General features: G+C 39.1%; 1 protein-coding gene across 1 annotated transcript in view; it reads right to left on the bottom strand.

Annotated features, from left to right (window-relative positions):
* The window catches only part of RSBN1L (round spermatid basic protein 1 like), a 102,177-nt gene that overhangs the window by 40,758 nt on the left and 46,336 nt on the right, over positions 1-15,083 (bottom strand). The window contains exon 2 of the mRNA XM_010386291.2: positions 9,261-9,377. Within this exon, the coding sequence (XP_010384593.1) occupies positions 9,261-9,377 (117 nt within the window). The remainder of the gene's footprint in view (positions 1-9,260; positions 9,378-15,083) is intronic.

Here is a 15,083-nt window from a genome sequence, read left to right as displayed (position 1 = left end):
TGAAATGATATCTCTTTTTCCATCATTATATCCCTTACAGTATCCAGCATATTGCTACATAAGAACACTTAGGAAAGTATGAATGAAAAAATCTGTCTCACTAACAGACTACCTGAGGCTTATAGTTTTTTCCCTTATCTTCCTTTCAGTGAAGTTTTTTTTTGTTGTTTTTTTGCTTTGTTTTGTTTTGTTTTTTTGGAAACGGAGTTTTGCTTTCTGTTTCCCAGGCTGGAGTACAACGGCATGATCTCAGCTCACTGCAAACTCCGCCTCCTGGGTTCAAGTGATTCTCCTGCCTCAGCCTCCCGAGTAGCTGGGATTACAGGCACGTGCCAAAAGGACCAGCTAATTTTGTATTTTCAGTAGAGACAGGGTTTCACCATGTTGGTCAGGCTGGTCTCGAACTCCAGACCTCAGGCGATCCACTCGCCTCAGCCTCCCAAAGTGCTGGGATTACAGACATGAACCATCGTGCCGAGCCTCAGTCACGTTTTTGCACATATGAATACCACTAAATTCTAGCCCTAAAAACAACAAAATCTATTTCAAGTTGATAGCAATCCACAAAAGTGAAGTCTAATATTAAGAAATTATCTGTAAAAATTCATAGAAGTGATAATTAAGTATCCAATGAAGAACTAGTATGAGAAGGAAAAACAGAAATCTGTCAACATTATTTATTACATAGGTGTATAAAGTCATAAAAGAAAAAGTGTTAATTCTCTAAAGAGTCTATCTGTGGCCAGGTGCAGTGTCTCATACCTGTAATACCAGCACTTTGGGAGGCCGGGGCGGGTGGATCACCTGAGGTCAGGAGTTCAAGACCAGCCTGGCCAACATGGTGAAAACTCGTCTCTACTAAAAATACGAAAAATTAACCGGGCATGGTGGCAGGCACCTGTAATCCCAGCCAAAATAGCGGCACTGCACTCCAGCCTGGGTGATAAGAGCGAGACATCTCCCCCCCAGAAAAAAAAAAAAAAAAAAAAAGAGTCTATCTGTAAGCAGCTAAGACATACATTTGAATAATGTTATCAAATTCAGACGTGCTGCCTAGGTATGAACTATCAAAATATCATATTTAGGTTAATTAGTATCTTAAGAATAATACTAATTTTTTTTTTAAAAAAGTCAAACAGTAGGCCAGGCATGGTGGCTCACACCGGTAATCCCAGCACTTTGGGAGGGCAAGGCAGGAGGATCACTTGCACGTAGCAGTTCCAGACCAGTGTAGACAACATGGTGAGATCCCGTCTCTACAAAATCTCTTTTTTTTTTTTTTTAAATTTGCTGGGCATGTTAGTACATGCCTGTAGTCCCAGCTACTCAGGAGGCTGAGGCAGGAGGATGGCTTGAGCACAGGAGGTTAAGGATGCTGTGAGCCATGATCACGCCACTGCACCCCAGCTGAGGCAACAGAAAAAAATAAAAATAAAAATAAATGTAAAAAGTAAAACAGTCCAGACATGGTGGCTGATGCCTGTAATCGCAACACTTTGGGAAGCCAAGGCAGGAGGATCACCTGAGGCCAGGAGTTCGAGATCAGCTTGGGGAACATAGTGAGATCTCATCTCTACAAATAAATGAAATAAAAATAAATGAAACGGGACTAACCAACATGAAAGATGAAACAATCAAAAAAAAAAAATCAGGGAAAAAAGGTAGTAGCGCAATAAAAAATAGAATTTAAGAAAGCTTAAAGGGCATAGGTGTAATTAATGGCATTCCTAAATACAACTGAAAATATATGTAGAACTGTATAAATTATGCAATTGTTGCCAAAACGAACAAAACTTCATTTGAGCAAAAGTATATTTAATATCCTACACTTATGCCTAACACCAAAAAAGGTTAAATCAGAAAATATAGTGAGTAGAACACATTACTTTGAAATAAAACAGAGACAATACTTAAGTCTATTTCATAGGCATGAGGATAAGCCAAAAAGTATTATAATAGGAACTGAAAATGCAAACCAATAAGAAATCAGTTAAGAGATTCCTTTTTTAAAAAAAAACTTATGCCGGGCGCGGTGGCTCAAGCCTGTAATCCCAGTACTTTGGGAGGCCGAGACGGGTGGATCACGAGGTCAGGAGATCGAGACCATCCTGGCTAACCCGGTGAAACCCCGTCTCTACCAAGAAACACAAAAAACTAGCTGGGCGAGGTGGCGGGTGCCTGTAGTCCCAGCTACTCGGGAGGCTGAGGCAGGAGAAAGGCGTAAACCCAGGAGGCGGAGCTTGCAGTGAGCTGAGATCCGGCCACTGCACTCCAGCCTGGGCAACAGAGCGAGACTCCGTCTCCAAAAAAAAAAAAAAAACTTATTTATTTCTGTTTTTAATAGAGACAGTGTCTCACTATGTTGCCCAGGCTGGTCTCAAACTCCTGACCTCAGGTGATCCACCCGTCTCGGCCTTCCAAAGTGCTGGGATTACAGGCATGAGCCACTGCACCCAGTCAAGAGGTTCTTAGACTGAGCATCCAGGAGTTAAACTCTCATGGCAGAGCAGCCTGGGAAACATAGCAAGACCCTGTCTCTACAAAAAAATACAAAAATTAGCTGAGCGTGGTGGCAAACACCTGTATTCCCAGCTGCTCAGGAGGCTGAGGCAGGAGGATCACCTGAGCCTGGGGGGTAAAGGCTGCAGTCACCTGTGATCACACCACTGTACTCCAGACTGGCAACAGAGTAAGACTGTGTCTCAAAAAAAAAAAAAATTCCCATGGAAAACTATTCTGTAATTAAATACTGAAATGAGCACTGTATGCAGAAGAGACAATATACCTGAGACTGTTATTCTTAGAGAGTCCTGTTTGCAAGGTTGACTCTGGGCTGGCATCTAGGAATTTTTATTTTTGGAGGGTTCCCACCATTCCGTAAGAGTCTTCACTGTGCCAAAACTGTGCAAACAATATAGTTTTGTTGTTGTTGTTGTTGTTTTGTTGCATTGTTGTTGTTGTTTGAGACAGGGTCTCACTCTGTCGCCCAGTCTGCAGTGCAGTGGTGCAATCTCGGCTCACTGCAACTTCCGCCGCCTCCGGGGTTCAAGCGATTCTCCTGCCTCAGCCAATCAAGTAGCTGGAATTACAGGCACGCAACACCACGCCCGGCTAATTCTGTATTTTTAGTAGAGATGAGGTTTCACCATGTTGGCCAGGTTGGTCTCAAACTCCTAACTTCAAGTGATCTGCCTACCCTGGCCTCCCAAAATGCTGGGATTACAGGCATGAGCCACCACGCCTGGCCTAAACAATATAGACAGATTTGCTGAACCCTTGTTTTCCTTCTGGGAGTCTGGAATTTTAGTTTGTGGTAGGCAGATGGTGCCTATATGACCAATGTACAAGGAAAACCCTGGGCACTGAGTTTTTAATGAGCTTCTCTGGCAGACAACATTTCACATATGTTGTCACAATTCACCACTGCAAGAATTAAGCACATCATGTGTGACAACATTGGGAAAGGACTCTTAGAAACTTGTGCCTAATTTCTTCCAGACATTGCAACATGTGCTATTTTTCTTTGTTGATTTTACTTTGTATCCTTTCACTGTGTGTCCGTGTGTGTATATTTTTTTAAACATGGGTTCTTCCCATGTATGTGTGTGCACCTCTGTGTGTGTGTGTGTGTGTGTGTGTATACATACAGATAGACAGACAGACAGAGATAGACAGATAGAGAGAGAGAGAGAGAGAGAGAGAGATTTTAAGATGGGTTCTTGCCACGTTGCCCAGGCTGGTCTCATACTCCTGGGCTCAAGCAATCCTCCTGCCCTAGCTCCCCAAAATGCTGGGATAAGAGGTGTGAGCTACCATGACTGTCCTCTTTCACTATAATAAATCATAGCCATAAGTACAACTATATGCTAAGTCCTCTGAGTCCTTTCAGTAAATCATAGGCCCTGGGAGTAGCCTTGGGAACCCCCAGTGGACACAGGCAAAATGCATTCTTTACATGAAACCAAACTGGGGTACTAGCACTAACTAGATAGATTTAAGAGTTTTATATAATCTCTCACTCATTTCCTATCTCTACATATGAAATGCAGTAGATATGTATGCGGAAAATTTTGAAATAAGGAAAAAGGCCATTTTAAATACCAATTTGCTTCTCCCACACGAAACAGTAAAGTCCACGTTAAATCTTTTTTTGTTTGTTTGTTTGTTTTTTGTTTTTTGAGACGGAGTCTTGCTCTGTCACCCAGGTTGGAGTGCCGTGGCACCATCTTGGCTCACTGCAAGCTCCGCCTCCTGGGTTCACGCCATTCTCCTGCCTCAGCCTCCCAAGTAGCTGGGACTACAGGCACCCGCCACCACACCCAGCTAATTTTTTGTATTTTTAGTAGAGACAGGGTTTCACCTTGTTAGCCATGATGGTCTCGATCTCCTGGCCTCATGATCCGCCCGCCTCAGCCTCCCAAAGTGTTGGGATTACAGGTATGAGCCACCATGCCCAGTCTAAACCTATACTCCTTTAACAGAACCCAATAAAGGATCCTGACAGGTACCTATAACAGAAAGAACAGAATTGCTATCCAACTAATCTGGCCCTTCAAAAAGTGTCAGATTAGAAGTAAAATGGTGGCCAGGCACAGTGGCTCATGCTTATAATCCCAGCACTTTGGGAGGCTGAGGCAAGTGGATTGCTTGAGGTCAGGAGTTCGAGACCAGCCTGGCCAACATGGTGAAACCCCATCTCTACTACAAATACAAAAATTAGCCAGGTGTGGTGGCACGTGCCTGTAATCCCAGCTACTCGGTAGGCTGAGGCAGGAAAAGCGCTTGAACCGGGAAGCAGATGTTGCAGTGAGCCCAGACTGTGCCACCACACTCCAGTCTGGGTATCATAGTGAAACTCCATCTCAAAAAAAAAAAAGAAAAGAAAAATATTGATGGGAGACCCTCCCAAAAGCCACAGACAAATGCACATAGCAGACCACACACAAAGCACACAGATACACACATGTATAGAGTCAGAGCCAGAGAGAGAGTGCCAGACTGGGAGTGAGGGAATCAGAAACAGAGATGCAGATACATCTACAGCCAGAGAGAGACAATCACAGAGGCAGAAAGAAGAGCACACAGAAACAAAGACAGCATGTGTTGTTAACGGCTAATTATGAAAAGAAAAATTAAGAAAAAACTTTTAAAATCACAAATTCATTGGCTTAATTCTACCACTAACTTTCGTCTACTTTTTGTATTAATAAAGTGAAAAACAAAAGTAATTCAGAAAAATTTATAAAATTTGTATCTATCTTTCTCTCTCCCCTGCCCCATTATTATATATAGGAAAAAAGTACTAATTAGCTTAGTTATTTTCAACTTTTGGCCTCTGGGGAATGAATCTGCTTTTTATGCACTGCAATGGTTGTCACTCTTCCAGCCATGAGTTACTTACCTGTGACCTTTAGTACATTACCAATCACCTTGGACACTGGCTTCTTTTAACCACCATTCTAACTGCTCACAAGCAAACTTATTTAAAATGCTATAATGATAAACATTTACTCTAAAAAATACTATAATCATAACACATGTTCTCACACTTTATCATTAATAAACAACATAAAAATGCCTGGAACATACCGCATACAATCAGAAAAAGCAGTCGGTGAATTTTAGTATAAAATGAGACCCACTAAATAAGCTTTGTTTCAAACTTATTTGTTCCTTTAAACTATTTTGAAAAGAGCAAATAATCCAACTTTCTTAGCAAATAAACCTTTATGAGGTTTTTGTATTAATAAAAAACTTATCATGTATATAATTTTATATATATTTCTAATCAAAAAAACTTGACAGGACAGGCGTGGTGGCTCACAACTATAATCCCAGCACTTTGGGAGGCCGAGGTAGGCAGGTTGCCTGACCTCAGGAGTTTGTGACCAGCCTGGGCAACAGTGGTGAAACCCTGTCTCTACTAAAATACAAAAAATCAGCCCGGGGCGTGGCGGCGTGTGGCTGTAATCCCAGCTACTCGGGAGGCTGAGGCAAGAAAATTGCTTGAACCCAGGAAGCAGAGGTTGCAGTGAGCCGAGACCGCACCAGTGCACAAAAAAAGAGACACAATTTTTTTTTTTTTTTTTTTGAGAATGAGTCTCACTCTGTCATGCAGGCTGGAGTACAGTGGCACAATCTCGGCTGCAGCCTCTGCCTCCTGGGTTCAAGCAATTCTGCCTCAGCCTCGAGAACAGCTAGGATTACAGACAAGCACCACCACGCCCGGCTAATTTTTGTATTTTTAGTAGAGATGGCGTTTTACCAGGTTGGCCAAGCTGGTCTCAAACTCCTAGCCTCAAGTGGTCCACCCACCTTGGCCTCCCAAAGTGCTGGGATTACAGGCGTGAACCACCGCGCCCAGCCTACCTGACACAATTTTTGAGAAAAACCTGGAGGAAATGAACTGGTGTGATATACTTAGCATCTATTTTAGATTTTCAAATGCCATCATCCATCAATACCTGTGTATACCACAACTTGCAACATTATCATTAACAGAAGAAAAAAATTACAAGGATATAATAAAAGTTGGAGGCCACAAGGAAAAAAGTGGCACACGGTAGTAGATGAAAGTATATTTGCCCTCAGCAAACTAAATGATTTGTTGTTCCAAGTCACCACCAACAAAAGATGCCTTCCCCCACCACCGCCACAGGCTCACTTGGGAAATGGCCCCACATACTAAGCAAATTCTTTCTCGTAGATAGTAACAAGAGATAACACTCAGTGCTTTCAATGGGACAAGCACTGTTTTCCCAAAGAATTATGTGTTTATTCACTTAATTATCTATATACTACACACTGAGGAGAGGAGATAGTTTTGTTTTGTTTTTTTGTTTGTTTTTTTTGAGACGGAGTCTCTCTCTGTTGCCCAGGTTGGAGTGCAGTGGCACCATCTCAGGCTCACCACAACCTCTGCCTCCTGGGTTCAAGCAATTTTCATGCCTCAGCCTCCCGAGTTGCTGGGATTAGGCACCCATCGTAATTTTTTGTATTATTTTAGTGGAGATGGGGGTTTCACCAAGTTGGCCAGGCTGGTCTTGAACTCTTGACCTCAGGTGATCCACCCGCCTCGGCATCCCAAAATGCTGGGATTACAGGCTTGAGACACTGTGCCCAGTCGGTTTTGTTGCTTTTCAATCACAAGGTTAATCTCTCACACATACTTACAAGAAAGATTTATAACTATTTACTACTCAGTAGTAAGTATCTGTGAGACAGATACTATACTTGGCACCTTCCTCATACTTTCCCACATTTAATCTTGGTAACACTGTAAGGCAGTAATTAAATTACTACTTACCTCCATTGTGAATACATTTTCCCTAAATTTTTCCATGGACATCCCAGAAGTCACAAATTAATTTCCACATCTATCTCATTCTTCTACATTATTCATCACTAGTTTCAGTTTAACTTGGTTCAAAATATCACCTAAATTTTTGTCTACTTCAAAGTTAATATTGTATATTTCTTTCTTTAAAAAAATCTCAATTTTTAGGCTGTTTTAAATTTTATTTCCATGTGTAATCTCTAGATTCACATAATTCACATTATGTTAGGAATCCAGTATTCAATCAAGAACATATGAGGCTTTTATAAAGTATTTCTAAAACAGATTCCTTCTCAGGTAACAGAATTTACAGCATGATATTTTCAAATGAATAAGGAAACAACTATCTGATTAAATCAGAAAAAATAGCTATTGGACTAAATCAAGGGTGAAGTTAAGTAAACTTGACTTTTCCTTTTCTTTCTTTTTTTTTTTTTGAGACTGTATCTCGCTCTATCACCCAGGCTGGAGTACAGTGGTGTGATCTAAGCTCACTGCAACCTCTGTCTCCCGGGTTCAGGTGATTCTCATGCCTCAGCCTCCCAAGTAGCTGGGATTACAGATGCCCACCACCATGCCCCACTAATTTTTTATTTTTAGTAGAGACAGGATTTCACGTGTCAGCCAGGCTGGTCTGGAACTCCTGACTTCAAGTGATCCACCCGCCTCGGCCTCCCAAAGTGCTGGGATTACAGGCATGAGCAACCGCACCCGGCCTTAAGTAGACTTTTCAAGCATTCATCACTAGCTGCTATACAGAACTAGTGTGGTTATATTCCATTCCTGCCTCAAAGGCTTACAATCTAATTAGACAAAACAGATAGAATACGCTGGCAAAAGAAACAGAACAAAGGATCATGAGCATTAACTAAGTAGCCACCGACTTAAACTCTGACATATTTCTTCAAGGTTGAAAGAATATCATGGAACACAAAGTTCTGACATGCTGATAATAGACAACGAATATCTGAAAACGTGACAAAGAACGCAATGAAAATACAGAATCTAATACTCTTTATCTTAAATAATATAAACTACCAGTTATTTTGCTACATATGCAGTGCTGTGGTCTTTTCCCCTCTAAGCAAATATAAAGCCTTATGAACAATTAAATTAAATGTGAAGTTAATCAAGGTCAACATGTTCTGATCATCAACTACTAACATGATAGCACTAGTGAATTTGCTAGATAGTGAATTCGCTAGTTGTCTAGCAACCAAATGCCACTGATTCTTACTTTGACATCTGAGTGAATTTAAGACTACCCTTACGTCTATTCTACCATAAATTCTCTCTTTACAAGTTCAGCCTTATTGACAGGAATTGTAGTATACTTATTACCCAACCACCTACCCCCCAAATTCTTCTCTCCACCCTACCCTCATATATAAATAGCAAATGAATGCAACTATAACAGAGAAAAAAAAAAGAATAAAACAAGGATATTCTTAAACATACAAGAAACATACTGCTTCTGATTTAGCTCAGAGTAAAATGTTCCCTCTAAATCCTAGACTATGGTATGGTGATTACAGTCAATTATTCTTAAGATCACTTCCTTCACCATCCCTATCATACTAAAACTTGCTCCGGCAATTTTTGTTGATTTCTTCCTTTTAGATTATCTAAATATGAGTAAGACTAGTAATGCAAACACAGGATTAACTTATTTTAAAATAATTTAAGAAATTAAGTTTAATGAAGCTTAACCTTTACAACTTTTTAATGGCTCACTAAATAAATATAAGACATGTTACTATATAGATTAGAATTCTCCATTGTTACATTTGCTTTTCATTTCCTCATCATTGTTTATTCTCTACAAAATTCAGCACCAAGTAACATTTCTTATTTTATTCACTTAGACAACAGAGATACTGAACAGTATAATAAAGTAGAACTAAAATCACTGAATAAAACTTACTTTTCAGCAAAATCTTTACTTCTCCATTCTCTTTCTTGAGTTCATTCATTACTTTATGTTTCTTTTTCTCTCTCTCTTTTTCTTTGTCTCTCTCTTTAATTTTGTCCTTGATTTTATCTGGAAGACAAAACGAAAGAAATATTTAAAATGAAAAAATTACAATTTTATTTATCTGCACAAACTATAGGTAAATTTCTGGAATTACAATACACAAAGAAAATCAGATGAGGAACAAACATGTGTTTTCTTTTTCCTCTCAGGTTTTGGGGAATATTTCTAAATTTCCTTTTTTACTGAATATGAAACACATATTGTCAAAATTTATCATTATACATTTTATTCTAAATATTCTTCACTTACTTCATGTCAACCAAAATATTAAATTTATTTCAAATCAGTTAACTAACTTTAGCTGAAGCAAAAGCTACAGTGGAAAAGTGCTAGTGTTGAAATTGAGCATCTATGGATTAGCAACATAAGAGAAAAATTACTTGATCTCAGTTTCCTAATCTGTAAAATGGTAGTTGATACCTTCCTCATATGGTTAATATAAGGATTAAATGAAAAAAGATGTAAAATGACTATGTAGAGCCGAGCATATATAAGACTAGATGTTTGTTCCCTTACCCTTGGCTCCTTTTAAAAATAGTATGACTCAATCTGACTATGTGGTGATACTGTGATATTTAAATAAAGGACATAATAACTCTAGGGATCATTCATTTGCACTCTAAAACTTCAAACAAAATATTTGATATCCTATTAAATTCTTCTTGGTTCAAATGACTTCCTTTGCACCCAGCAAAAGGCAAAATATAGAAAAGGATATAAAGCTTTGCCCTCAAAAATCTTATTATTGATTACAAAACCATGATGGAAGTACACAAGATGTGAAATATCCCAGAATATAGTAGAGATTATATAGTATATATACATACTGCATAATCCCTTAAAAATCACTCCTTACTTTCCTTTCTATAAATACTACCATAACCCAAGTTCTAATCATGTAATGATTACATTACTGTCTATATAAGCACTGTCCTGATCTAGACAGTAATCTAAATCTGAATCGAAAAACAATTTTATTAATTTTAATAATGTATTTTGCTTAACCCAACAGGTCCAGAACATTGTAATTTCAATACAAAACTGGTATTTTTAAATTATGAGACATTTTACATTTTTTCATAAGATTTCAAAATCTAACGTATATTTCACATTTACGACACATCTCAATTTGAAACTAGTTCCACTGTAAGTGTTGAATAGTCACATAAAACTAGTGGCTACCATACTGAATAGCACAGGTCTACACTACCAATAAATTTTCAAAAAATTAAATCCATATGATCAATAAACATTTTTAAACTTCACTCATTAATATACAAATTAAGAGGCTACCATACTGAATAACACAGGTCTACACTATTTAAATAAATTTTCAAAAAATTAAATCCATGTGATTAATAAACATTTTTAAACGTCACTCATTAATATACAAATTAAGACATCATTTTCACCTATAAAACTGACAACTTTTTTTTTTAAGTGATAACACTCCAAGCATATGAGAGTACAGCAAACAGGAATTCATTGACTCAACAAATACGTAGCCTGAGTATAAGAAAAAGGTTAGGGATACAGGGGTGAATAAACTAGATAAACTCCCTATCTGTCCACATATAACTTAACTTCTGGAATAGATTAAAGTGTTTCCACGCTTCTGATTGGTTTGTTACTCTTACTTTCTGATGTTAAAGTCCTTGAAATCCTGTCCTAGGCTGCTGTCTAGCTATAAAATGTTACTCCAGGTCAGGTATGGTGGCTCACGTCTATAATCCCAGCACTTTGGGAAGCCAAGGTGGGCGGATCACCCAAGGTCAGGAGTTCAAGACAAGACTGCTCAACGTGACAAAACCCCATCTCTACTAAAAATATAAAAATTAGCCAGGCGTGGTGGTGCATGCCTGTAATCCCAGCTACTTAGGAGCCTGAGGCAGGAGAATCGCTTGAACCAGGGAGGTGGAGGTTGCAGTGAGCCAAGATCGCGCTACTGCACTCCAGCCTGGGTGGCAGAGTGAGACTCTATCTCGGGGGGGGGGGAGTTACTCCAAGTATCTGGAGCTTAGACACATTATATTAGATAATATTTCCTAAGTAAACTTTTAACAAGATGAACTATTTATATATCACTTAAAATTACAACTGAAAAAAGTCACCTAAAATGTCTCCACATTTCTTTTTCTAATCATTTATGTTAATCTTATCAACTTAGAAGTAGTACTTTAATAACTATTAAACTTTATTAAAGTATAATATTAATGTAATAAAATGAAGATACTTGTGAAACAGCAACACAGAATCCTTCTGTGTTCCCTTCCAGTCTTTATATAACACCCCTAAAGGTACTCACGATCCTGACTTGTAATCATACCGGTTAAAATAACTACAAACTTTTTTTTAACTTTTTTGAGACAAAGTCTTGCTCTGCAGCCTAGGCTGGACTGCAGTGGCACAATCTGAGCTTACTGCAACCTCCACCTCCCAGGTTCAAGCAATTCTCCTGCCTCAGGCACCAAGTAACTTGGACTGCAGGCGCACACCATCGTGCTTGGCTAATTTTTGTATTTTTAGTGGAGAGGTGGTTTCGCCATGTTGGCCAGACTGGTCTCGAACTCCTAACCTCAAGTGATCTGCATGCCTCGGCATCCCAAAGTGCTGGGATTATAAGCGTGAGACACCACACCCAGCCAACAACTAACTGTAAACTTTCTATAGCATACATTCACAATATAAGCCTACCACAATCACAAGACATAAATATTTTTCAGAATGAAATCAAACTAGCTTCTAGGGAAATAAAACTATTGTACACTATGACTCAATTATTTTTAAACTTTAGAAATATACATGCATTCCAAAAACAAACTGAAAGATAACCCAAATTATTAAAAGCCATTATTTAAAATTATTTAATTATTTAATTAAATATTTAACATATTGAATATATTTAATTTATTTAACATTTAAAATTCCACTATTTAAGGTGGAAAGTTTCTAAGTTTCTGCAATGGGCACATATTAATTTCATAACACAGGAAAAGGAATCTTAGAATACGCACTCAGGTATTACATTAAATAATTCAAGTACAGTTGAAGGTATGAAGTCATTATATGAAAAACATCTATAGAAACAATAACAATGGCAAAGCCAAGACAGGAGAGTTATAGCCAACATAATTGCAGTTACCCCTCCCAATATCAAAACATCCTCAGCAAACACAAATAATCCTATCTATACATAAACAAAGGGCATTTTTTGGGATATCACTTCTGTCCTTAACCCACACACCTGTCTTGCTCTCACCTCTCAGCCTTTCAACCTACCTTTCCACTTGTTGGCAGAGCCTATCCTTTTTCAAAATCCAATCTTTTTTTATTTTTCCTTTAATTGAGATAGGGTCTCACTATGTTGCTGAGGTTGGTCTCGAACTCCTGGGCTCAAGCAATCCTCCTGCCTCGGCCTCTCAAAATGCTGGGATTGCAGGCATAAGCCACCATGCCCAGCCCAAAATCCAACATTAAATGCCCCCATTAAACTTCCTGTAGTCATGTTAAATGGCAGAGCTATGATAAAGTGGGATGCCTACAAACTCAGGAGACCTAGGTTCAAGATTATGCTCTACAACCTTGATAACTGACAAATTTTCAGATCTCCAGTTGCAGCTGTAAAATGGAGTTCATGTAAAGATTAAATAGAGGCCGGGCGCTGAGGTTCAAGCCTGTAATCCCAGCACTTTGGGAGGCTGAGATGGGTGGATCATGAGGTCAGGAGATCGAGAACATCCTGGCTAACATGGTGAAACCCCGTCTCTACTAAAAAAATACAAAAAACTAGCCGGGCGAGGTGGCTGGCGCCTGTAGTCCCAACTACTCGGGAGACTGAGGCAGGAGAATGGCATGAATCTGGGAGGCAGAGCTTGCAGTGAGCTGAGATCCGGCCACTGCACTCCAGCCTGGGCGACAGAGCGAGACTCCGTCTCAAAAAAAAAAAAAAAAGATTAAATAGAAAATACATACCAAAGCAGTTTGTAAAGATATAAGCCTTCCAAATGTAGAATATCTATGTCTATTTACCTATAATATTCGTACCCATAATCCCAAAGAAAGAAATTTTGGCCATAATTCAGACCACTGTATATAGAATCAAATCTGCCACTAATGTATCATAGTATGTTCCTTTTAAAAAGTCACCTCTAGGCCAGGCACAGTGGCTCACGCCTGTAATCCCAGCACTTTGGGAGGCCAAGGCAGGTGGATCACCTGAGGTCAGGAGTTCGACACCAGTCTGGCCAACATAGTGAAACCCCATCTCTACTAAAAATATAAAACATTAGCTGGGCATGGTGGCGGGTGCCTTTAATCCCAGCTACTTGGGAGGCTGAGGCAGGAGAATCGCTGGAACCCAGGTGGCAGAGGTTGCAAGTGAGCCAAGATGGTGCCACGGCACTCCAGCCTGGGCAACAGAGTGAGACTCCATCTCAAAAAAAATGAAAAAGAAAAAGAAAAAGCCACTTCTAGATCTTTACATACAGAAGTGATTATGATGGAAAACAGTGCCCTGGCATCACTGTTTACTACAATACACTACTCCTAACAAGACTAGAATTCTTACTCAGTTTTTACTCATTTCTTTCTGTGACCAAGAATTTGTATGGTTTTATCCTTCACAGTCTAATCTCAGACTCGGAAAACATTCGTAACTGACCTTATCATCATAATTCTCAGAATAAAAGTAAGAACTCTGCCACCATAAAAGCAAGAAACTATCTATTTGAAAAGTCAAACTAAATATAAGGGTTACACATTTTATTTAAAAATAAAAAGAGGAATTATGACAATGTGTTACGGGCAAAAGAATACACAAACAGATCAATGGAACAAAATAGCAAGTCCAGAAATACATCCACTTAAATACAAGCAATTTATCTTTGACAAAGGAGCAAATGCTATATAATGAAGATATAATGAAGATAAAAGTCTTTTCAATAAACGGTACTGGAACAACTGGGAGAGGTGATATGTGCTAGAAAATAACACAGAAGAAAATCTAGATGACTAGGGATTTTGGCAATGACTTTTTAGATTCAGCACCAAAGGCACAATAGATTAAAAAAAGAATTGATAAGCTGGATTTCATTAAAATTAAAATTTTCTGTTCTGCAAAAGACACAGTCAAGAGACTAAAAAGAAGCCACAGACTATAAGAAAATACTTGGTAAAGATGAATCTGATAAAGGGTTATTATCCAAAAAAAGATAACTCTTAAAACTCAATAATAAGAAAACAAACAATTAAAAATGGACCAGCTCGGGCACAGTAGCTCAAGCCTGTAACACCAGCACTTTGGAAGGCTGAGGCAGGCAGACTGCTAGAGCCCAGGAGTTTAAGACCAGCTTGGGCAACATGATGAAACCCCGTCTCTACTAAAAGTACAAAAATTAACTGGGCGCGGTGATGCGTGTCTGTAGCCCCAGCTACTCGGGAGGCTGAGGTGGGAGGTTTAGGTGAGAGGGTGAGGTGGTAGGATCACTTGAGTCCAGGAGGCAGAGGTTGCAGGGAGCCGAGATCATGCCACTGCACTCAAGCCTGGATGCACAAGTGAGACTCTGTCTCAAAAAAAAAAAAAGACCAAAGATCTTAACAGACACCTCACCAAAGAAGATACGCAGATAGCAAATAAGCATATGACAAGATGCGCCACACCTCATGTCATCAGGGAAACACAAATAAAAACAACGAGATACCACTACACACCTA

This window comes from Rhinopithecus roxellana, chromosome 6 (assembly GCF_007565055.1).
Source record: "Rhinopithecus roxellana isolate Shanxi Qingling chromosome 6, ASM756505v1, whole genome shotgun sequence".
NCBI lineage: Eukaryota > Metazoa > Chordata > Mammalia > Primates > Cercopithecidae > Rhinopithecus > Rhinopithecus roxellana.
The sequence above is the reverse complement of the archived record's forward strand: the minus strand, read 5'-3'. Positions and strand labels throughout refer to the sequence as shown.